The sequence below is a fragment of the Tarenaya hassleriana genome, unplaced genomic scaffold (genome assembly GCF_000463585.1).
Source record: "Tarenaya hassleriana unplaced genomic scaffold, ASM46358v1 Cleome1, whole genome shotgun sequence".
NCBI lineage: Eukaryota > Viridiplantae > Streptophyta > Magnoliopsida > Brassicales > Cleomaceae > Tarenaya > Tarenaya hassleriana.
In genome coordinates, this window is record NW_010960187.1 from 173,825 (window position 1) to 196,835 (window position 23,011).

Consider the following 23,011-nt stretch of genomic DNA (forward strand, 5'->3'; position numbering starts at 1 on the left):
TTTTCACGGCGCAGAAGCATTACTTATCATGTATGTATATAAAATTAATTATAATTACTATATATACATATACAATGACTTGGGATATATATAATATGCATATATATATATATTATTTATAATATAATTTATAATATATATTGTAGATATGCATATATTTTTTATTAGTTGTAAATAATTTTATATTTAATATATATATATATATATATATATATGTATGTATGTGTGAATTTGTATGCATATATATTAATTTAATTTAAATTTTGTTTGAAATGATGATGTGGTATAATTATGATGATGTGTTCATGCCATGTCATTGTCACATCATCATTTTTGTTTGAGTTGGCATTCGCGGGTGATTTTCGGTGAATTTTTAAAGAGTACAGGGTTTTATGAATTAATCACACCAAGTACAGGGTTTAATTGGTAATAAAAAAAGTACAGGGTTTTTTCGTTGACCTGGGAAAAATTCATGGTTTTTTTGGCGATTACCTCTTAAAAATAATAGTTGATGTATTTTTAAAAATATTGTATTGTAATCAATAATATAATTTAATTTTCATAATTTTTTATTTTATTTTATATAGTTTGAAAATTTATCTATTAATTAGTATATTTTGTAATTTTTTTATTTTTTATATTATAATCTGATTAAACTAAATAGTAAAAATGATTTATAATGATTTATTAATTAAATTTAAAAATTATAAAAATAATTATTAATATATATAAATATTTTAAAGTTATATATATATATATATTGAGCATGGTCTCTATATTTTTTAGATGGTTACCTACTCTCGACCCAGAACTCAATCACAAGATCTGCGTTTCCCCCTCCCAACTTCTTCTCCACAACCACAAGCCTCCGTCATGTCTATATAACCTCTAAACTGATAAGGAGCATCAGTTCTTGCTTTTTTTCTGATACACCTCCAATGGAGAAGAAGGGACAATGCGGAATCTACGACTCTTTGCTTACCCATCACCCGATTCTCCTTATCATCGCCTTGTCCGTAGGGTTCATAGTGGTTGACCCGTTTGACATGGGTCCAGTTGGGGGTCATGAGTTCAGACCCGTGAAGCATGAGATTGCTCCATACAAGCGAGTCATGGGGAGCTGGCCAAGAGACAACCTCAGCCGTTTGGCTCATCATGGGAAACTGGAGTTCGTGGATGAGGTCTTCGGTCCTGAGTCATTGGAGTTTGATAGCTTAGGGCGTGGTCCTTACACTGGTTTGGCTGATGGAAGGGTAGTCAGATGGATGGGTGAAGCAACCGGATGGGAGACATTTGCAGTTGTGACATCAAACTGGTAAATACTGTACGAAGGGAACGTTTTCTGAACAAAAATCATCTATCTATCTTCTTGATTGTTGTTGTTTTTGCATGGCAATTAGGTCAGAGAAAGCATGTGCAAGAGGTGTAGATTCAACGACTCACAAGCAGTGGAAGCATGAGAAGCTGTGTGGGCGGCCACTTGGTCTGAGATTTGATAAGCAGACAGGAAACCTGTTCATTGCAGATGCTTACTATGGTCTACTTGTGGTCGGTCCTGAAGGAGGGCTTGCAACCTCTTTGTCTATTCATGTTGAAGGAAAGCCTATACTCTTTGCCAATGACCTCGACATCCATAAAAATGGCTCCATCTTCTTCACCGACACCAGCAAGAGATATGATAGAGTGTAAGTTTACCGAACAAAAACTCCGTTCCCCTGCTGGTAAGGTGATTTCCACCATTCTTTTATGATAAGAACTAGGCATGCATTTGTAGGAACCACTTCTTCATATTGTTGGAAGGAGAAGCAACAGGAAGGCTTCTAAGATATGATCCACCTACCAAGACAACTCACATTGTGTTGGATGGTTTGGCATTCCCCAATGGAGTTCAATTCTCCAGGGACCAATCTTTCCTTCTCTACACCGAAACCACCAACTGCAGGTAACATCATAAACCACCTTTAAAATCTGTACAAAACCGCAAACCAGACAGATAAAGGATGTGAAAACTGGTTTTAGTCAAGTGGGCTGACATCTTTCCACCTCTTTGAATGTCAAATCGCATCTCATGGCAGGTTGATGAAGTACTGGCTGGAGGGTCCAAAGACGGGGGAAATCGAAGTGGTGGTGGATCTTCCAGGATTTCCAGACAACGTGAGAATGAACGAAAGGGGAGAGTTCTGGGTTGCCATTGACTGCTGCAGAACTCCGGCGCAAGAGGTCCTCACGAACAATCCATGGATGAAGAGCTTCTACTTCAGACTTCCTATGAAGATGAGCTTGCTGGCAAAAGTTATGGGGATGAGAATGTATACCGTTATATCTCTACTGGACGAGGAGGGGAATATCCTGGAGGTACTTGAGGATGCACAAGGAGAAGTGATGAAGCTTGTGAGTGAAGTGAGAGAGGTTCAAGGGAAGCTTTGGATTGGGACAGTGGCTCATAACCACATTGCCACCCTGCCTTACCCTTAACGGAGAGTTTAACTTCTGAAGTGCTCTTGTAATGATGTATTATGCCCTTTTACCATGAAATGACTGGAAATCTTTGTGACGTAGTGTCTTAGTTTGTGGAAACTGTGTTCCATTTTTCTTGGAGGAAGAAGCTATCTATTCTTCGTAACAATGGATGACTGAACGAAACTAGTTTTTTGTTAACATAAAATCATATAAGCTAAGAACTGAAGGAAGCTGTCATTTCATTGAAACTGGTTTCTTCGGTTTTACAAGTGTTTTGTTTGCTGGTTTAGCATAAAATATATAATCCTCTCTCTCTCTCTCTCTCTCTCTCGCTCAGCCCAAAAGGGAAACTTGTCCGAAGATTAAGGTTTAGAGGAGAAGATGAGATTGGCACGTCATATCCCAATCAGATGCAAGCTGAAGCTATACGTATCTGTTTATGTATAATATAAACACGCATGTTTTGTTGTTTACGATCGTCGTAGTCGTTTTTCCTTCTCGATCGTCTTCTCTGTTGCTATCGTCGCAGCCATGCATAGATTTCTCGTAAGAGTCTCCTCCGCTTCCAATCCCCTGAAAAACTCGAGGAACCGGAGAGCAATTTCGCCTCCATTGGGTTCATCAAGCTCTTCAGATCCCTTTACTGCTTCTGGATGTGCTCCGAAACGGACGAGCTGTACTTACCGGTGGGGTTCTCCAATTGGGTACCCTTATTCCACCCATTTGTTTCGAAATTTACAAACTTTAAGCTCTCAGATCCGCTTCCATGGCGGTTCCTCATCTGGGTATTGGACAAAAGTTAACAATTCGAGGAATTTTGGGTTAAACGGAAGTGGGTCTGTCCGGAATCTCAGTAATGGATCAGGAAGAGAGTCAATAGAGTACGACGTTGTGATTGTCGGAGCTGGACCGGCCGGATTGTCTGCTGCTATACGTTTGAAACAATTGTGCCAAGAAAAGAATGCTGATTTATCAGTATGTGTCGTTGAGAAAGGTGCAGAAGTAGGTAAGAGTTCTTGCTCAATCATAAAGTCTTCCTAGTTTGATGTTCATGCAGTCTCGTGCAATTGGAATTTCCATTAGAAATTGCAATGATAGAGAATTTGGAAATTGTTGTGGCTTACGTGAATTCCAGTCTTGTGATCATATGGTTATATTTACATGATTCCGTTCATTATATGGCAGCAAATTTATATCATCTGTGTTTGACATATTTTATAGGAGCACATATCCTATCTGGAAATGTTTTCGAACCTCGAGCTCTGGATGAACTTCTCCCGCAATGGAGGCAAGAACAGGTTTGTTTCTCTGTGTCCTGACATCCTTGAAACTTTTTGTGCTCTCTGGTCTCGGAGATGCTTAACAAGTTCCTTCTCATAGGTTTAGGTTCTTAATTTCATAAAATTTAGTCAAGAATTTTATATTCTGTGCTTGAGATCCAGAAAGGACTTGTCACTATATCATTGCTGCTTTAGTGATTAACCTGGAAGGAAATATGTTACTGATGATCACAGATTGGTGCTATCGGTGATTTTTTTTTCATATCCTTCTTGTCGTCTGATATAATATTTGCAGGCACCCATTCAAGTCCCTGCTTCTTCAGATAAATTTTGGTTTCTGACAAAGGACCGTGCGCTCTCACTTCCTTCTCCTTTTGATAACAGAGGAAACTATGTTATTAGGTAGCGATAAACGAGGCATGTTATGACTGCTTTCTTTCCAGAACCAAATTTTTGTTTTGTGATTTTTTTTGTTTTCTTATGCTTTCTATTCAGTTTGAGCCAATTAGCGCGATGGCTGGGAGGAAAGGCTGAAGAACTGGGGACGGAGATATACCCTGGTTTTGCTGCCAGTGAGGTAATATCATGTGGTTCTTCGTGTTTACTATAATTAATCGTCATAGCATTTGATAGTTGCATAGTAAGACAGTGTTTCTCAGGTGTTGTTTGATGCGAATGACAATGTTGTTGGGATTGGAACCAAAGATATGGGAATAGCCAAGGATGGTTCCAAGAAGGAGAATTTTCAGCCAGGTGTTAACATAAAAGGTCTCTCTCTCTCTCTCTCTCTCTCTCTCTCTCTCTCTCTCTCTCTCTCCTGTACATGTACTTAACTGTGTGTTGTTAATACATAGGTCGAGTCACACTAATTGCAGAGGGATGCCGAGGATCATTGTCTGAAGTGAGTAGAAAACTCCAATATAAGCTCAACATTAACTGTCCCTTTTTGCTGATAAAAACCATCTCCACTCCTTTTTGAGCAGAAAATAATAAAGAAGTATAAACTACGAGAAGAGGTGCACGCCCAACATCAGACCTATGCTTTGGGAATCAAAGAGGTGAACCCATTGATTCGGTTCTAAATTTTTGTTATGGCCTTAAATGCATGTTTGATTCTCTAAGCATTTTATCATTATGTTAATATCTCAAAATAATCATTGATCTTGCTCGCCAAATAGTGTGGTTGTTTTCTGTTGGTGCACAAATTGATTCCGAAATCTAAAAACGTGTCCTAGAGACTATTATGTTCAGAGACTTTGTCCTATTGACTGATGGCACGTTTGAGTTCAAGCAGGTCTGGGAAGTAGATGAAAATAAGCATAAGCCCGGAGAAGTTCTTCACACACTGGGTTGGCCCTTGGATCAAAAGACATATGGTGGTTCTTTTATGTACCATATGAGTGATAGACAGGTAACTACTACTCATCATATCTCTCTCTGGAGATTCTTTGTTCTGGCTTTTAATGATATAGTTGAGCAAGTATTGCCCGATACAGACATCCGCTTTTTTCCCCGTGTTTTGCTTCTCCTTTATTTTCCATTGTCTGCTTGCTATTGAACTTTTCAAATTTTGGTAGCTCATTGGAAGTTTTTTCTTTGAAAAAAAAAATCGGGCAGGTTGCTATCGGCTTTGTAGTTGCCTTGAATTACCACAACCCTTTCTTGAACCCTTACGAGGAATTTCAGGTTGGCAGACTGTTCCTCGTAAACACACACTTTTATTGATTCAGACCATACAATTTGTTTAACAGACAAATCGAGAAGAGATTTTTCTGATGACTTATCATTTTGTTGTTCGGATAGAAACTCAAACACCATCCTGCCATTAAAGCTACCTTGGAAGGTGGTAGTGTGCTTCAGTATGGAGCTCGCACTTTAAATGAAGGCGGCTTTCAGGTGAGATGGAAATTTCTCCCCTTTGCTCAAATTTCAGTATATAGTCAACATCAGATGTTAGGCTCGCATTTTTTTTACACAATGTTACACATCATTGAACATGATGCTAGTTAAATTACAGTCCATTCCATATCCAGTTTTTCCTGGAGGAGCAATAATTGGATGCTCGGCCGGCTTTCTGAACGTTCCCAAGATAAAGGGAACTCACACTGCAATGAAATCAGGTGTCAATATCTTCCGAGTCTCATCTTTTGTTTTGTCTGAGTTTTTATTCTTTTTCCGAGGTGAATTTTGTAACCATGCAAGTGGTATGAAAATGCTAATTTTTCGCATTTTTCTGTCGTAAAAATATATATATATCCTAATTTTGGAAATATCTCACAACTCACAGGAATGCTAGCAGCTGAAGCTGCATTCAGTGCGATTCATGAAGGTCTGAACATGAACACATATTGGGACAACTTGAGGAATTCATGGGTGTGGAAAGAGCTTTACGCAGCTCGGAACTATCGACCTGTTCGTAACATTATGGATATTGTTCATTATATAAACACTACTTTATGTTTCATTGTATATAAAATGTTTTCTATCAGAAGATTCTTTCTTCATGATTCCCCTGAAGTTGATCTTTCTCACCTTATACCTTTGCAGGCATTTGAGTACGGGCTACTCCCGGGATTGGCCATAAGCGCTGCCGAACAGTAAGATTTCAAATCAATTTGGATTTTCACTAATCGTTTCTTCTATCCTTCCGGGTTTTCTTATTTGATAATGGTATGATCTTCAATTTGGTAAGCATATATATTCTACTGATGAACTGTATCTATGTCTTTTGCTTATGCAGCTACTTACTGAGAGGAAAGGCTCCTTTCACTCTCAAACACGGGAAGCCAGATCATGAAGCAACAAATGTGAGTACATTATAATATTTTGGACCGAAACCAATCGTTTAATATGGACCGTTTTCTGTATATACACACGTGCTAATGCATACAACCGAGGTGTTATATTCATTGCAGCTTGCTCGGCTACACACTCCTATTGAGTATCCAAAACCCGATGGCCTTTTGTCCTTCGACATGGCAAACTCTTTATACAGGTTTTGTGCTTTGACACCAATCTAGATACTGTCAATCTGCAAAGAAATCAGAAAAAGAAAATGGCAATATGAGCAAAGAGGATTTTGTTGATTTTGTGTTTTGGGGTTTGATATTTTGGTATTGGCAATGGTGGATACAGAAGTAACACCAATCATGATCATGACCAACCTTCTCATCTGCGCTTGAGGGATCCCAAGATTCCCGAAAACGTCAACTTGCCTGACTATGCTGCACCAGAGTCACGTTACTGCCCTGCCCGTGTATACGAGTAACGATCTCTCTCTCTCTCTCTCTCTCTCTCTCTCCCTCCATTGTATCTGAACTCATCCTTATGTCTGTCCTGATGCAAAAGGTATGTGGCTGATGAAGAGGGTAAGCCGAGGCTGCATATCAACGCGCAGAACTGTTTACACTGCAAGGTACAATCAATCATATTCGATAAAAACGTGTTTTCGGATTCAAGACGACAACTAATAAGGATTGATGATTGTGTGTGTGATATTATGAAGGCATGTGACATCAAAGACCCAAAGCAGAACATTGAGTGGACAGTGCCTGGAGGCGGTGGAGGCCCTTCTTATTCCCTTATGTAAGGAAGAAGCTTCTCTTCTTTGTTTCGCACTCTACGCTTTTGTTGTTTTGTTTAGAGGTTATCTTAATAATAAAGAATTCTCATTAGACATTTACATTAGAGAAAACCTCATATAAATGCACAAATTTGGCAACAACTTACAGATTATTCACGAATTTTTTTATTATACACAATTTTTTTCTTAATTAAATCTATAAATCTACACAAAATTTTGTAAAGATTCTTAAACTTGTCAAACAAAAAAGGGCGCCAAACTCCCTATATTTTTTTAATAATACTTATAAAATTCATGATTTTAACTAGAAACTATACTTTTTTTATTTTTCTAAAAATTTTAGAATCTTTGTATTAATTTGGAGGTGATAACAAATTCTACATATTCATATAGAATTTTCCCTTTACATTAAAAAAAAAAGTGTACTTTTAAATTCATCTTGAAAGTTTTAGACATTTGTTTGAACTATTACAGTTACATAAAAAAAAATTATATTATAAATTATTGAATGAAAGTTAAAAACTATCATAGATGTAAAAACCAGAAAAACAAAATATTAAAAATTTATCAGAAAAAGTAAAGGACAGATAAAAAAAAAAGAGAGAGAGAGAAGACTTTTCCATTACACCAAAGGGTCCAGTGGACATCATCTGTACAAACTACAATGCCACAAGAACACAAAAAATCCAAAAAAAAAAAAAAATCAATCGAAGGTGAAGAGTGAGGCCATTCCCGTTCCGTTGTGTTAAGTCATATGTCGCCTTTGGACTGGTCGTATAGAAGCGAAGGTACTTGTTCCAAACTACCAAACCTATAGAAATCGCATGAGACAGAAAACGTGAGTTAACGTCATCACTTTGTGTTCCGTTTTCTGCATTTTCAACATGGAAACGAAAGGGTTTACAACACGTAATTCCTCTATTTATATTGAGACAAACAAACATACACAGTAGAATCTGATCGGATATCCGAGTTTTTTGAGATATTTAACTTCGGTTCGCTCCCTCAGATTTCCCCGTGGGCCACACTCGATCAGGGTCTAGTGAGGGTTGGATACCCAAGCTTCATGTATTCGGTCGATGAGACAGGTAAGGAAGGACGAAAAAGAAATGATGTGATAAAAGAGGGTGAAGTAACGATGGGGCGACATAAAAATGGCCAAGGTTGCAAGGCCTCGAGAAAAGAGGGGGCAAGATCGCGAAAACGGAGAAGAAAGATATCCATAGAAAATGACTGAAGGCGAAGGCAGAGACGAGACAAGCAATGAGGTATCGATCTCGGAGGCGTGGGGAATGGGATGAACTCTCTCTCTCCCTCTAGAAGTGAAACCTTAATTTTAAAATGCGGGACTAGTTAGCATCTACTGACCACCGAGTTACTGACCTCACGGCCTCACACCCCTCACCCTCTCTCCCTCTCCTTTCGGCTCGGTTTACCCATGGGTACGGGTACTCGCTGGCCAAAACCCAAATCCGAACCCCAAAGGGTCCCACCGATGAGAGACCCATGCTCATTCTCTCCCCGCCCGAATACCTGAATTTCGGATACCCCTAAACACATGCTGATTTCTTATGGTAGGTCGTTTTGTTCGCAACGCATGTAATAAAGTCATTAAGGCAAATGCCCAAATGCAAAATTCTTACGACGGCCCTGACTTGATACATGAACTAGCAGTCATCATCATGGCATGATTCGCCCGATGATTCATTAATGAATCAATATGGTCACAGAAGCTCGATATGAGACAAAACAGGCTTTCAAGTATTCATGTCTCTATCATGTTGCCGTGAATTTTTTTTCTCTCTTTGAAGAATTTTGTTAACCTCTACAAGAGTTGGATAAACCTAATCACAGCACAAACACACACTAGCGACCGAAGACAGATGCTTTACAAGTGCATTTCTAGTTTCCACACATAAGCAAATGGGTGGTTTTACAATTGTGTGAATACCCATGAAAATTTCATTAGCATAAACTCCATGACAACTAACACAAAGCAAATCAAGCCACATGCAGGCAGGCTGGCAGGGTAAAATATATGCACAGAAGTTGCAGGAAGACGCACAGAATATACAACGCAATCCTAACCTTCACATGCTTTCATGGCGTCTATCAGAAAATGCACACTTAAAGCTTCTAATACTACAACAGAAGATCCACCTAAGATCAAGAAGACAGAGAATAGCAACAAGACAGCAACAGCGGATTCTAATACTAAAAACAGAGCACAAGCACATAAAAAAGTTCAAGACAGAAAAAAGAGCATTTCACTGGGATGCAAACGGGAAAGGACATAAAAGAAATGCATTTCATTGAACTGCATAAAAGATCATTAACTCAAGCATGAAACAGAGAGGCAAGTGACAGAGAAATTACCTACGAGGACAACTGAAGCTTAGTCTCAAGTCCATTGTCCAGACGGAGCATCTGATTGCCTTTACTGCTGCTGCTTCTGCTGTATCTGGAGAAGAAGATTGGCCGCAAACTGTAACGTTGATTGATATCGCTGATTTTTATCGGCATCTCCATCGGCTGCAACCTTATCATCAGTTCCAGGAAGCACAGGCCGGAGCTGCTGTTCCTGGCCTGGAAGCTCTACGTTTGCCTTATTGGCTGATGATGGTATGGCAGCTTGAAGGTGGGAAGAATTAGCAGTATGTGCCTGACTAGTTGTTACACCAGGATAGCTAGCTTGCTGATAAGCCGGATACCCGTGCAATTCAGGAGTTCCAGCTCCAGGAACTGCTCCACAGTTTTGGTTAGGCATGGGAGCTTCCGGCTGATATTGTTGTGTGGTGGGCTGAGAAACGGCATAATGTGAATTCTGAGGATACATCGGATAATAATTTGCGGGCAGACTCGGTAACAGAGTCTGCTGAGGCATGCTTACAGGAGGGGCTTGGAATTGCATGCCACCATGAATCATTCCGCCCGAGTATCTGGGTGTGGTTGTCACAGGAGGTGGAGGAGGGGGTAGTTGAGCAGTTGGATTGTACTGATTCCCAAATAGTTGGAAGAATTGACTCGTGGGTTCAGTGATTGTCTGTTGATCCTGCAATGGAGTTCCTACATTTGCCAGTCCAATGGATTGAGGTGTTGTAGAAACGAGGGTTGAAGTGCTCGACATAGGTTGGTGAGTGTCGGGGGCAACAGGTTGAGAAGTTGCCGGGAGCAAGTTTACCAGAGTGGCTATAAGCTCTGGCGTGAAGTGAATCCCAGGTTTAGGGCTAGATTGACCCCAAACAGGCTCACTGGTAGGGGCAATCAATGGTTTTGATGGAGGCTTCAACTCTTCCTGTGTGCCCCTGTGGTAATCCAATGTTGGGGCTTGATCTTCCCTACCACGATATAGACCCTGACTGAGGTTGGCAGGTGAATCCAGTGGTCGATCCACATAAGACGGAGGAGGAAAGGACTGAGATTCTGGTCTATAGGATGCTGCAGCGGGAATAGGGGGAGGAGGCAACTTGAGAACTATACCATAGAGCCGTTCAGGACCTGAAACTTTGAGTACCGTTGTCAAGAAATCAGATGGCGGCACCAAGAATAAAGTGGTTCCATCATCTAATTTGGCAACACCAGCTCGATTCTTTGAACCAAGGTAATGCAGAAACTCAGTGTAAGAGGCAAAATCGTCTTCACTGTCTGGTAAGAAGAAAACGGTGTCAAATCCAATTGCCTCGGCGTAGTGTTTGGCGAGCATATCCAACCCAGTTCTTGCTGAACAATTGACTACCTCAGGGCTGTAAATCATTTGAAAAGCACAGGATCAGCGATTGAAGACATTTTTATGAATTATATGCATCAAAACCATGAAACTCAGTTTAAGACATCACAGTATCACCTATCTACAATAGGGATGATTACCTACAATACGCACTCTTAGCTTTAAAAGACTTTATAATTAGAAATCTAAACGTTTTTTCATAGGCTGCTACTGAACTTCCTAATTAAACATACGAAAACTTCCACAAATGAAAAGCAAAAAGGGCAAAAGATGCTCACAGTTCAATCTCAATCCCCTTTCCGATGGGTACACAACGAGCATGACAAATGGGAGTTCCGCCTTTAGCAATAGTTCCTCTCCAAATGTGATCAGCATTGGGAAAGCCACGACCTGGTCTTGCAACAACAGGACCCAGCCCATAAGACCTGTCTAAACCCGTTACACGATCCTCCATACCCACCGGAGGATATGCGTCCACCGAGCCATCTCTCCTGGTCCGCTTGGTTTCTCTATCCAACTGAGCAGGATCATATCCTTCCCAAGAGCCAGGTTTTAGCCTCATGCCTTGAGCAGGAGATGGGAGTATTCCATCACCACGGGGAGACGGTCTTCTCCAAGTAGACTCCCTACCATCCGCATCGCTATATTCTGTATCAGCTTGTTGTCGTTCCATGCTACCTCGTAATAGCCTCATAGACCCAGGAATTCCACTAGAATGTGGTGCCCTAGAACCCATTACGGCATTACCAGGACCATAAGTATCTGTTGGCGAAGATGTGAATGGAGGGTCATTCATGAACATTTCTGGCCTTGACCGTTTGACCCCAGAATAAAATCTGGTATTATCTTGCCCATGAGGCAGGTCACAGTTTGAGTACATAATGGTGATTCTTGGATCATTAAATAATCTCCCTTGCAATCCTTCCTTAGCACGACGAGCTTCCTCGGCACTCCTAAATTCTACAAGTGAAAAATGCCTTGACGGGAAACTTTTAATCCTCTCAATCTCACCAAAGAGTATCATGGCATTGTGTAGCATTTGTTCATCTATCTGAACAGAAGGAGGGTAACCAATCCACAGAATGTTACTTGGTTGGCCGTCTGCTTTGCCATCTCCAAAAGAGTGAGGAAACTGTAAAAGAAAAAACAGCAGACATATATTACAAACGAAACAAGAGCATGGCCTCATGAATTGTTACGACAATGAAGCATGAAAGCCAGTTACTATCAACACATAAGCAGCAAAAGAACGAAATATATATTTCACCATTTAGACTAACCGGTTGTTTAGCACTCAGATTGCCATCCCTGCCTGAAAAATGACCATCCCTGGTGTCATAAGAGCCAGCCCATTGTTCCTAAGCAAATATAAAAAAGCATTTTCAGAGCTGAAAAGCAAATTCTGCAATGGTAGTAATTTGAAGATACGAGAGACTAGATGCAGAAGTGAAAAAGACAGAAGCCCGTGAGCAGTAAACGCTCCACTTGGAAACACATGAAAATGTCCATCAATGTGGATTGAAGCTTACTTTCATCGGCTCCGGTGAAAAAGATAGTGTAGTCAAATGAAAAAAGAACAGATATCAAAATTATGCTTACTCTTCTTGGAGCCTGTGAGCGGAGAAAATCAACACGAAGAAAGCTACCGCCTATCCGCTTGCCATTCATGCTCTTTGCAGCCTGCATAGCATCTTCTATCTCATGATAATCGACGAAAGCCATCCTCCGCTCCCTAAGAAACCTAAAATCCTCAATCTTTCCGAATTTTCTGAACTCCATCTCCAGGTCATCTTTCGAGACAGCAGAGCTGATACCACCCACCCAAAGACTCTTACAAGGTTTTGCCTGCCAAGGAAAAAAGAAAAAAGAAATAAGGGTTTCGCCTTGCCACCGTGTTATGTTCATAAACCAGACTTCAGTTCATCATTCACACAAAATTTTAGGTTTTCCGATTCATATCAGTTGCCAAACCAAACACACATCTGCAGAACCAGAGCCAAAACAGCCTCTTTTGCCAAAATTGCAAAACCCTGACACTGTTTGCAAGACAATCTTGTGTTGACCAAACGTATGCTATCCACGGACAATATGTGAAGAATTCAAGCTGAGCAAGGAAATCATGTGTCATCCATCCATGGCGTCTGGTGCTGTAAGAACTGAACAACGGTGCCAAAGTGAGAGTACTTTTCTATGCTTCGAGCGAAAACAAAACCCGAATCCGCACACTAACAAGTCCGGCGACGTGAACTTGGAGCCGAGAGCCATCGGACAATCAAGGCATGTAATCCATTGCCAGGCAAAATTTCAGTACAAGACAACCAAACTCCTATACCAAACCATCCATTCCACATATATCGTTTGTTCGGCTGGAGATCGATATGCTAGATTGGCAATTTTTTGCTCTGTGTTCATCTCGAGCGTTTTCAAATCCCCACGCGATGGGATATGTACGAATACAATGACTGCTTATTGGATTCGTAGCAAAAACGACAGCATCTGGATTGGATGAACCAAAAGAACATGCTCCTGATAATGACAGAACGATAAATGCTTACCCCGCCAAATCACAGCTAAGGGGGCAACAAATTGGAGATTGAAGCACCTTTTAGGAATCCACTGCGTTTGGATTCTGACATTTGGGCTTTTCACGTTGATTTTCCCAACAATGTACAGAGTAGTCGATTTTCTGCGTGTGTGTTCGATTATGGTGATGCTGATGGCGAATTTGAGTTGAGTTCTTAGTTCGGATCAGATTTCTGTCGTCAGGATTCAATCAGCGATGACAGAAAATCTAGGGTTTTGATTTCGATTGAGACGAGCAAAAGCACTCATGCAAATACGTTCAAACAAGCATAAGAACACAACTAAGATCTGAGAATTTGGACAACGATTCCGGAAAATCAATTTCATCGTCAACAGTGAATAACAATGGAAACCTAACGAAACGCAGAGATGAGAACAAACCGGTCGAGCGTATTCGATCTTAATCTGGCTCCCGTTCAAGCTGGTGCCCTGAAGCGCCTCCTTCGCAGCTACCGCCTCCTCTACGCGCCTGAAGTAGATGAAAGCGAAGCAACGAGACGAATACGCCGTGATTCTGTCGACGTCGCCGAACCTCCCGAACAACTCGGCCAGATCCGACTCCGTAGTATCGGTGGATAAGCTACCGACCCAGAGATTGTTCGATTTGAACGACGAATCGTCCTGTTCACGCGATCTGGTTGGCTTCAACACCAGAGCCATCGTCGAACTTCTGTATCCGACAATCGCTAAACCTAGTGTTCCAAATTCGAGTCCCTGAAGAACGATTACCTGAGATTGCGAGATTGGAAGACCGAATTGAGAGAAGATTTTAGTGCGATTGCACTAGAATCCTTCGAACGTGAAGATCCAGAGAAATAAACGATTAAAAGCGAAAACCCTAGAACCGATTCGGAGAAAGATGAGAAGGAAAAAGGAACAGAGACGAAAACTTTCAAAATATAAAATTAAATTAAATTTTTAAATGATTTAATATACCAATCTAAGTTTTTTTTTTTTTTAAATGTTGCGGCTTTTCCTTTGGTTACATCGATATTGCAGAAGTCGATGCATCATGATCCATGTGTAAGAAACGCGTCAAACCCAATTTGAGATGAAGTCATGCACCAGTTTATAGGAGGATTTTCAGAAGCTCTCTCGACTCATTTGAATGGAAGAAAAGATTCGATTAAACCACGGTTTAGAGATCGATTCAAGACCGGTTTTAGAAAAATTGTATACAACCGGTTTGCATAAGTTATAATCAAACCGAAATGACCATCCTTAACAACAACTGCGTGTGGTTAGTTTGTTTTGAACATTTGATCAAACAAGACTGTGTTAAAACTCCAAATCGAGATGTAATAGGAGGATGATGAATACAACAAACCTGTTTAAAAACTTAAAACACGTCTTCCACTCCATGTAAACAACCAAAACCAAGTTTTGAATCATTCAAAAGAGGAAAAAACAAAATCCCCTAACAAGTAGAGTAGAGCGCCACATCAACAAACTGATCGTTTCAACATGAACGTAAACCTCAATACGGAGCCTCTCATCTGCCAATGCTTGTTTCATCTCACAGGTCTTGTACACTCAACCCTGCAATATCAGAGCTTCAGGCTCTCAGCTTTCAGAATTAAAGCATCCATCTTTTCACATATAACCCATCAACTTCTAACTGTGTATATGATTCCATATGCATCTGCAGATATCTTACACATACTCGCATATACACCCGGCCTTCTTGTTTAGATAGTGCAAATTTTACAAGGGCATTCGGTTTTCAATTTGGTCCAAGCTCGAGGTCCCTCTGTTTTCGTGCCTCTGTTTTCGTGCACAGTTACGAAGCATACAACTGAATAGAGAGAAAAAAGACTAAACCTGGAGGAAGAGATTGTTTCAACTTGTCAGCCTTCTCTTGGTCAAAGACGCAGAGGGTGTAGAGATACTTGGAGCATCGGACCTTGAACTTGACAACGTCTTTGCTCCTCTTGATCTTCACGGACCGAGCATCCTTCCTCCTTGCTGTCAGGAGGAAGTCCTTAATCTCGTTGATTTGCTTAGGCTGCAGATCACAAGCACAGGCACACACAAAAAAAAGACAAGATACATCAATACAATGCAAGCTCGGAAGCCACCCACATGTAGAAAGGGCAAACTCTGCAACATAAACGATCAGTTTTCCAAGGGGCATTACTACATCGAAGCTCATATGCTGCACATAGAAACGGATCGGCTACGAGTATTAGTGACAGAACTTTACCAAACCTATAGTATCCATCTACGATATAATCATATCATCCAACTCAATTATTCAAAACCTACACCGATTTTCCACGACAAAGCATCCTCTTTCACTCACATACAAACTCTTGCGCCCAACAAAATCACGTGAAAGGTTCAACCTAAGAAGCTAAAGCGAGAAACCTACTCGACACCGCATAATCTACAAAATCGAATGCTTCGACGTCGACGGAGAAACAAGAAGCAGTACCATTTTCGTGTCAGGAGCTCTCTGAAGCTTCTTCTCCCCCGCAAATCGCCGTCGGAGGACGCAAACGAGTGACATCAGGTATTTATAAGGAGGATACTAGTAAACATAAAAACAAACCCTAGAAGCTACTTCGGCCCAAACTACTACAACTTATCAAAAGATTTAGATATGGAAGGTCCGGCCCATCATTCATTCGTTTTTGGGCCCACGAAAATCCGGTTTAATTTCGTCAAGTATTTACGAATTTGATTCCCGTTCGTCTGCTCTAACGTCTTTTCCCACCATTCAAAATTCAACCAAATTTTCTTCGAAATCGAATCCAATTTTATAAAATTTTCAAAAAAAACCAAATTTTTTTAAAAAAATTCTAAAGGCTGGTTTCACAAGTAAATCTCTGCACCGTATTTGGCGTATACTCAGTTCATTACATGTAACCACAACCGTTGCCCAGAAAGCCTCTCTATAAACCACTGTAGTTCTTAGTACTTTCGTGTGCTTCTATAACATCCCTGACATTCACGCAAAATAAAATCAACCAAAATATATATATATATATATATATATATATCTTCCCGCACTAGAGACAAGGGTCAAGTTTCATTTGCCTACACCTCTGGTTATAACTTACGAGTCCCGGGTGAATTCCCAAACGGCTGAACTTTTACTCGCAAACTCCGGCTCCATCTCTATCTCCCTGTGCCTTGAAGAAGAAACGACAAATTTAAAAAAAAAAAAAGGTTGAAAAGGAGATGGGCAACAAAAGAGAAGAATCGATGACAGTTAATAACCAAAAAAAAAAAATAACACAGAAATTCCAAGCGGACCAAACCAAAAGCATCTCCACTGGTCATTTACCAGCTTCAGACCAAAACAAGTTGCGGAACTGAAATGTCAAAACACGTTGACATGATTCTGTTTTTTTCATGGTGATGCATGAACGTGTTCTTCAGCCAAAAATCAAAATGGTTACCTCAAAAATGTCGTCGGCAAACATGATGTAGGCACGGATCTTGGAACTTCTTGGAAACCCGCACTCAAAGATGACCTAGTTATGTGAAGATGACCCCCTGGTTCCCATCATGGCTCTGGATCTCCTCCTGGGTTTGAATCTCTATCTTGGTTTCATTCTGCATTTGTTCCTTGTTGTGGTTCCTAGATTGATTCTGGCTCTTTTTCTTGCTTAGCTGATTCTAACAAGAGTTTTGCAGTTAGACAAGGAAAAGAAAAGGCAAAGAGATGCCTGATACATGAAAGTTTTCACAATCTACCCCAGAAACTATCTGCCTCTTGCCTCTGGTGTTTTTGGTCAGTTTCAGTAACAGAGAAAATTTAGGTACAAATTCTATACTCCTCAGGTAAAATTTACGTGGAAAGATGCTCGGGGAAAATTCCATAACGAATGCATTGAGATAAAGTTATAACCCCAAGAAGAGGATTCCTCAAAACAAAGAATGGAAGAGAAAAGGAGCAGAGACAGAACAGGGAGAAAGTTGCTACTTGTTGAGCATCTAACCTTGTACACGTATTTCTTACGAAGTTTGATGGCTAAGCGAATGCATCTTCTCACACGAATTACCAGCAGCTTATCATTGAAAATCTGCAAACATATCGAATGGGTACAAATTCCAGGATCAGAATAGAAGCATATCCAACACAAGTTGTGAAGAGGCATAGTAGAGTATCAAGCAACAGAAACAAAGATATCAAGACCCCAAAAAGCTTCACAAGTGGGAAACAATGATATAAATGGCAGCATTTGATAAAACACAGCAAGAAGATGAAAGCAGATAACAACGATCCATCCTTAATAATGTTAAATTAGTGCCTCATTTGCTTATTTCCAAAGATCCTAACAGCAAAGATGGCCATAAACTGTAACCAGACGTCCTAGATAGCAACCTCGACAAGCAAAACCTTGCATGATATTATACGTAAATTTAGAACATAGGGACAGAGCTCTAGGCATGCACATGCAGATCACTACTACATGTGACTAGAAAAAATCCAGCATGTATATAAGGAACTAATCTGTGCAGTGAAAATATCTTACATTTATCATGTCATCAATTGAACAGGTTTCTTTCATGATCTTATGCCGATTCATGATTAAAATCGCCGCAACACAGAAGACAGGAAGCTCATCATCCCCTTTCCTGAATGATGACACTAAAGAAGAGACTTGTGATCTCTCGTTCCTTGACCACAACCTCCCTGTCAAGCCACAGAAATGATATGCAGAATCTGACTTCACGGCAGCAGCATCAGACATTGGACTAGTCTTTGGCAACGGACCACTTTTTGGCAGCAGACCGCTCTTTGACGACAGACCGCTCATTAACAATGGGCTGCTCTTTGGAAGTGGCCCACTCTTTGAAATTGGTTCGGTCTTTGAACTTGCATCATCTATGTTTTCTCCCACAACTTCTCCAGACTGCCTTGGAAGCTCAACTACCAAGGGCTCTAAGCAGTCACTCTCCAAAGTTCCAGCGACAGACTCATCAAAATCAGTAGCCCAGATCATCTACATCAGACATAAACTCATAAATATTTTTTCCCCAGCTGCATGTTAGGAAGATTCTTTTCAATCGGATAAGTGAAACCAAGGGATAGCAAGCTCCTCATGTACTCAAGAAGTTTATCAGAATATCTCTAGGTCATAAGCTAGAACAGTCAAGAACCATAATTACTTCTTCAAGAAACTGCCCCACTTCAGAGATTTATAGATAACTGCATTCAATGTTGTGCACAAAACTGCGGCATAAGTTCTGTGCAACTCTTAAATGGAAAATCCATATATTTAGGAGTAGGACAGAATTGCATGTAAAAAACCTAAATATCATATTTCTACCCAAAAATTAATTTTTAAAGATGGGTGTTATGGAAGTAGTTAAAAAAACAAAAAATAAACTAATTTATTTTAAATTATCCTATTTTGATTGATCACCAAAGATAACAAAAATTTAGCTCCTGTCCATCAACCAGAAGAACAAAAGGAGCCAAGACTAAACAACAGAGTGAGTACATGAAGCAGACGACAGGGGAACTACCAACCTCCCACATCCTGAGAGCCTCGTTAAAAGGCAACTCCCGTCGGAAAAGTACTAATAGCATCCGGAACGCAAAATGAAGGCTTTCAGCACCAATATGTAATAGGTGAGAAAAAATTTCTTTATCTGTAAGTTGCAGTATCTGCCACAGTGATCGCAACTGTTTCATAACTCCAGTCGGTCCCTCCATCTGAAAGTTTGCACGCTGCAGATGTTCACGCATTTTAGCTAAAGAAGTCCAAATTACAGCATAACATATGTAACATATCAATGAGCATCCAATACCATTCTTCTTATGAGCATTTCAAAGCACCAAAAGGCATCAGCATTATCCTCAAAAAGAACCACAAAAGGGGACACTAAATCACTCATACCTGTCAACAGATTAGCAATCATAAAGTTAGTACACAATACCACAATAGCCTTAAAGAGTTTCAGTTGATAAGATGTCGACAATCCAACTCAAGCAAAATTCAGAAACCTTGGCAATAACCCGTTGCAGGATCAACCCAAGCATAAACCGCTAGGATATCTGACATTCTTCCTAGATTTCTTGGATCCTCATAGAACTCGAGGTGGCTATCCGTTCTTACCACATCAACAACTGTGGAAACAAGAAAGTAAGTGGTGCTAAGGAATATCAAACCAGGAACTATGCACAACCTGAAACTGAAAGGGAAACAAAACAGGATGCCATGGAAGTTGCCAGAATAAAACAAAACGAGCAGAACTGCTACCTATGCGGTGCAATGTCCAAAGCCATTCAGACACTCTAACTTCTCTGACAGGTTCACCACAAGATGGGGAACCCTTTGTTGATGGGACTTCCGGGACATCTGATACTCTCAAACCATCGACTATTTCTGCTGCGCAACAGGAACGTGATGGTGGTCCAACAGAGTCCGGATGCATCACTTCGATTTCCGAATTAATGAAAGTATTCTCATTGCTAGAAGTGGATTCGTGTGGTTCTATAACTATATCGCTGTTGCTATCAATTCGAAAACTGTGCACAACCGCATTCTCAAATCTTGTTTCGCTTTGCAATGCAGCTTCTTCATCAGGAGTAGAAAACCCTTTCTTATCTAAACTACTTCTCCCAAACAAATCTGTGACGGGTAAAGGGGGGAAATCAAAAAACCTGTCAGCAATATACGGATTGGGGGATGCAGGTGCAGACGGGGAAGTGTCATATGCTGGGCTATCAGGACTTTCTCTTCCCTTTACAAGGTCAACTGACTCACTAGAGCTTCCCCTTCTGTGCGCATGAGATGTATCAGTACAATCATATCTACAATCACCGTGATTCTCAGTATTATCAGTATCATCTACATAACCTTCTCTGCTTTCAGCTGTACCATCCTTTGCCACCTCATTTCTATACGATTTCCGCATATCCATAACTTTAGACCCCACTACATAGGCAAGCGAGCCAGTTCCCACACTCGAATGCATCATCTGACATTGCTTGAGCAGTTCAGTGTAGCGTTCCCTGCATGAATTGCCAGCAACACTTTAAGCTTTTGATTAAACAAACTTTTTCACTTAGCTCCATATCTCCAAGTGGTGATAGAAGAGCAACACAACCAAACTGCCCAACCTGCGAGCTACCCTGAGTTGCCTACGATACTCCGAAGTGCTGCTCAATGCGTAACAGCCAAGAAGAAATTCCCAAACTTCAGCTCGAATAGATGGATCAATTCCCTACCATGGAACAATCACAGCATGCATTAGAGCATGGCTTTAAGAGCATAATCATAAAGTTTTTAGGTGCGTTAGAGTAATTTGAAAACGATGGCAACAGCTTCAGCATGACCATCACATTTTTTTCTGCAGAAGGAGAACATACCCCTAAAATAATTAATTTGAGCACTTTCTGGAAACCAGAAATCTTTCCATCGCTATCGAAAGTCGCCTGCCACTTTTCTGGCTTAAGCATTTTGCGGACCCGTGCATTAGAAACTCGAGGAAATGATACCTTAAGAAATGTGTCATCAAGCAAAACACAATAACTAAACATAATGAACAGCAATTATAATCCAGCAAACAGGTTGAAAAATGAAGAAACCATACACGCAATGTGAAACAGTGTTCAATAGCAGGGGCCCTAGAAGAGCGAACGATAGAATCTTACAGTTTTTACAGCAACCTTTATCCGCGTTTGTGAAATACAAGGCTCGTTCATATCCCGAACCAAAGATCCAACTCTCTGCAAATTTACCACACCAGCTTTTCCACAAGTCCATTTCTCCTCCTCTCCACCAAGAAAACATCAGTCCTCAAGACACAAGCCCTCCACCCGTCTCCCCCCAACTTCCCCCCTCCTCAACCTGTAATAACATGTCTGCTCAGAACCTCCTCCAGATAGCCCAAAAGCATTAAACACACTGCAACTTCGAGTATATTGGTTTCTGCTTGGGTCATCTTTACTATTTTGGGACTAATTAGGAAAACTTTATTAACCACTAGATCAGGGCGATATCGGCCGCAAGGCCTCTTTTGATTATTTTGGCTTTTCACCTCTTTTATATAGGTTGAAAAAGCATTTTGAACTGATTCGAAAGTAATGAAAACACAAACCTTTAACAAAAAAAAAAACTTCGAGTATATTTATCAGACAAGACCTGGAAGACAACAAAACAAACCGAAAATTGGGTCTGTGGTCAACATGCACATGCAATCGAAGAAGCACATTCTTCTCTGGAATAGACACACAAAAGATGACCAGTGTTACGAAATCCACATCAACCACCAAGACGATCCCGAGTATAACCGAAAAAAATTGAAATCAGGCGTAAACTGACGGAGTCCATACCAGAATTCATCTATTCACCATCAAAGAGAAACACAAAACCTCACCAAGACCAAACTCACATTCCAAAAATCCATCCACATACATGAATCGGAAAACAAGATGGAAACAAACATCGATCCGGTCAAATGATATCCGCCAAATACTCGAAACATTAGACGAGCTCCCGGACACACACAGATGTCTAGATAGATCGACTCCTTCGGCGAACATTTCGCGCGACAGATACATACATACATACATACATACATACATACATACATACATACATACATACATACATACATACATACATACATACATACATACATACATACACACACAGCAATGGTGCACATGCAACGACGATTCGAGCACGCACCGAAGCAGAAAGAGAAGAGAATAAGAACCTGAAGACTACGGAGGATATTCTTCTCCGATCGCCATTTCTCTTCCACGGGGGAAGTTTTTCCCTTTTTCTCCCCTCTCTCTCTCTCTCTCTCTCTCTCTCTGATGGAAGTATGTATGTATGTTCGTTCTTCGTGCCGTGTTCGTTTTATTAATGATTACAATGTAGTGGGTATTTGTAATTACAGAAGAAAAGCATGTGAATTGTGATTTAAGAATTCCCGTAAGATATGGTGTACTGTAAATGTGATGATGAAGTAAGACGTCTAAGACAATATATATTATAAAATACATCTAACCTTTATTTTTAAAAATCTATTATTTAATAATTTATATTCAAATTATACAATATAATATTTCATTTACTAACTTTGTTTTATAAAAACTCAAACATCTGAAATATTAATATATCTTAAATATTACGGTATTGTCAATTTGTCATATGCAATTATAAATTCAATCAATAAAATATATTTCAATTTAAATATAAAATTTATATACAAATTTATAACATATAGGATGATTTATGCAAATTATATCATTCTAAATATCAAAATTAAAAACTAAATATATAAATTTTAATTTTAAGTATCACAATATAATAAATATATAAATATTTAGTTTTACACTTTAATACTTAGAATTATATATTTTATATATAATTTTTTAAATTAACGATTGGTTGATTTTTATAATAA

General features: G+C 40.0%; 5 protein-coding genes across 12 annotated transcripts; 2 read left to right on the forward strand and 3 right to left on the reverse strand.

The window, feature by feature from the left end:
• Positions 1–800: 800 nt before the first annotated feature.
• On the forward strand, positions 801–2,577 carry LOC104804955 (protein STRICTOSIDINE SYNTHASE-LIKE 13). The gene is made up of 4 exons (XM_010529371.1): positions 801–1,315; positions 1,401–1,685; positions 1,775–1,942; positions 2,076–2,577. Exons 1-4 carry the CDS (start codon positions 939–941, stop codon positions 2,473–2,475), a joined length of 1,230 nt encoding a protein of 409 aa, XP_010527673.1. The 5' UTR covers positions 801–938; the 3' UTR covers positions 2,476–2,577.
• A 197-nt stretch (positions 2,578–2,774) lies between these two features.
• On the forward strand, positions 2,775–9,479 carry LOC104805138 (electron transfer flavoprotein-ubiquinone oxidoreductase, mitochondrial). Of its 2 annotated transcripts, XM_010529611.2 has the most exons (19): positions 2,775–3,466; positions 3,682–3,758; positions 4,036–4,142; positions 4,236–4,317; positions 4,400–4,508; positions 4,595–4,641; positions 4,724–4,798; positions 5,035–5,151; positions 5,358–5,426; positions 5,544–5,636; positions 5,758–5,860; positions 6,028–6,152; positions 6,288–6,337; positions 6,481–6,547; positions 6,656–6,735; positions 6,876–7,004; positions 7,089–7,155; positions 7,246–7,325; positions 8,333–9,479. In XM_010529611.2, the coding sequence occupies exons 1-19, from the start codon at positions 2,992–2,994 to the stop codon at positions 8,364–8,366; spliced, it is 1,986 nt and encodes a 661-aa protein (XP_010527913.1). In that variant the 5' UTR covers positions 2,775–2,991; the 3' UTR covers positions 8,367–9,479. The 2 variants fall into 2 exon arrangements, with proteins under 2 accessions (XP_010527913.1, XP_010527997.1); XM_010529695.2 differs by lacking the exon at positions 8,333–9,479 and having other exon boundaries at positions 2,776–3,466; positions 7,246–7,475.
• LOC104805023 (flowering time control protein FPA-like) lies at positions 7,912–14,529 on the reverse strand. 2 transcript variants are annotated; one of them, XR_770430.2, is made up of 6 exons: positions 14,015–14,529; positions 12,650–12,895; positions 12,331–12,408; positions 11,329–12,182; positions 9,700–11,066; positions 7,912–8,134 (listed from the first exon to the last, which is right to left on the reverse strand). XR_770430.2 is itself a non-coding variant. In XM_010529494.2 (5 exons), the coding sequence occupies exons 1-5, from the start codon at positions 14,291–14,293 to the stop codon at positions 9,761–9,763; spliced, it is 2,763 nt and encodes a 920-aa protein (XP_010527796.1). In that variant the 5' UTR covers positions 14,294–14,529; the 3' UTR covers positions 9,577–9,760. The 2 variants fall into 2 exon arrangements, 1 of the variants encoding a protein (XP_010527796.1); XM_010529494.2 differs by lacking the exon at positions 7,912–8,134 and having other exon boundaries at positions 9,577–11,066.
• A 378-nt stretch (positions 14,530–14,907) lies between these two features.
• On the reverse strand, positions 14,908–16,176 carry LOC104805270 (60S ribosomal protein L38). Its single transcript, XM_010529816.2, has 3 exons — positions 16,068–16,176; positions 15,455–15,638; positions 14,908–15,172 (listed from the first exon to the last, which is right to left on the reverse strand). Exons 1-3 carry the CDS (start codon positions 16,140–16,142, stop codon positions 15,150–15,152), a joined length of 282 nt encoding a protein of 93 aa, XP_010528118.1. The 5' UTR covers positions 16,143–16,176; the 3' UTR covers positions 14,908–15,149.
• A 103-nt stretch (positions 16,177–16,279) lies between these two features.
• Positions 16,280–22,530, reverse strand: LOC104805352 (small G protein signaling modulator 1-like). Of its 6 annotated transcripts, none has more exons than XM_010530149.2 (13): positions 22,316–22,530; positions 21,249–21,444; positions 20,964–21,092; positions 20,715–20,818; positions 19,852–20,606; positions 19,596–19,718; positions 19,400–19,488; positions 19,119–19,319; positions 18,118–18,588; positions 17,581–17,664; positions 17,038–17,257; positions 16,696–16,761; positions 16,280–16,576 (listed from the first exon to the last, which is right to left on the reverse strand). In XM_010530149.2, the coding sequence occupies exons 2-11, from the start codon at positions 21,297–21,299 to the stop codon at positions 17,117–17,119; spliced, it is 2,148 nt and encodes a 715-aa protein (XP_010528451.1). In that variant the 5' UTR covers positions 21,300–21,444; positions 22,316–22,530; the 3' UTR covers positions 16,280–16,576; positions 16,696–16,761; positions 17,038–17,116. The 6 variants fall into 6 exon arrangements, with proteins under 6 accessions (XP_010528451.1, XP_010528307.1, XP_010528529.1 ...); XM_010530005.1 differs by having other exon boundaries at positions 16,696–16,767; XM_010530227.1 differs by having other exon boundaries at positions 16,280–16,767; positions 17,038–17,251.
• Positions 22,531–23,011: the final 481 nt, after the last annotated feature.

What these genes read in the sequence shown, in the direction of transcription:
- LOC104805270 (XM_010529816.2), bottom strand. Translation starts at nt 16,142, where the DNA reads ATGTCACTCGTTTGCGTCCTCCGACGGCGATTTGCGGGGGAGAAGAAG. An exon ending in GAGCTCCTGACACGAAAATG is followed by an intron (nt 15,639 to 16,067) that starts GTACTGCTTCTT and finishes TGTGATCTGCAG; the next exon opens with CCTAAGCAAATCAACGAGAT. An exon ending in GAAACAATCTCTTCCTCCAG is followed by an intron (nt 15,173 to 15,454) that starts GTTTAGTCTTTT and finishes CTGATATTGCAG; the next exon opens with GGTTGAGTGTACAAGACCTG.
- LOC104805352 (XM_010530149.2), bottom strand. Translation starts at nt 21,299, where the DNA reads ATGAACGAGCCTTGTATTTCACAAACGCGGATAAAGGTTGCTGTAAAA. An exon ending in CAATTGATGACATGATAAAT is followed by an intron (nt 17,665 to 18,117) that starts GTAAGATATTTT and finishes ATATGTTTGCAG; the next exon opens with ATTTTCAATGATAAGCTGCT. An exon ending in GTAAGAAATACGTGTACAAG is followed by an intron (nt 17,258 to 17,580) that starts GTTAGATGCTCA and finishes AACTCTTGTTAG; the next exon opens with AATCAGCTAAGCAAGAAAAA.
- LOC104805138 (XM_010529611.2), top strand. Translation starts at nt 2,992, where the DNA reads ATGCATAGATTTCTCGTAAGAGTCTCCTCCGCTTCCAATCCCCTGAAA. An exon ending in GCCAGGTGTTAACATAAAAG is followed by an intron (nt 4,509 to 4,594) that starts GTCTCTCTCTCT and finishes GTTAATACATAG; the next exon opens with GTCGAGTCACACTAATTGCA. An exon ending in ATGGCAAACTCTTTATACAG is followed by an intron (nt 6,736 to 6,875) that starts GTTTTGTGCTTT and finishes TGGTGGATACAG; the next exon opens with AAGTAACACCAATCATGATC.
- LOC104805023 (XM_010529494.2), bottom strand. Translation starts at nt 14,293, where the DNA reads ATGGCTCTGGTGTTGAAGCCAACCAGATCGCGTGAACAGGACGATTCG. An exon ending in ATCTGAGTGCTAAACAACCG is followed by an intron (nt 12,183 to 12,330) that starts GTTAGTCTAAAT and finishes TTTCTTTTACAG; the next exon opens with TTTCCTCACTCTTTTGGAGA. An exon ending in AAGGGGATTGAGATTGAACT is followed by an intron (nt 11,067 to 11,328) that starts GTGAGCATCTTT and finishes AATGATTTACAG; the next exon opens with CCCTGAGGTAGTCAATTGTT.
- LOC104804955 (XM_010529371.1), top strand. Translation starts at nt 939, where the DNA reads ATGGAGAAGAAGGGACAATGCGGAATCTACGACTCTTTGCTTACCCAT. An exon ending in GCAGTTGTGACATCAAACTG is followed by an intron (nt 1,316 to 1,400) that starts GTAAATACTGTA and finishes CATGGCAATTAG; the next exon opens with GTCAGAGAAAGCATGTGCAA. An exon ending in AGCAAGAGATATGATAGAGT is followed by an intron (nt 1,686 to 1,774) that starts GTAAGTTTACCG and finishes ATGCATTTGTAG; the next exon opens with GAACCACTTCTTCATATTGT.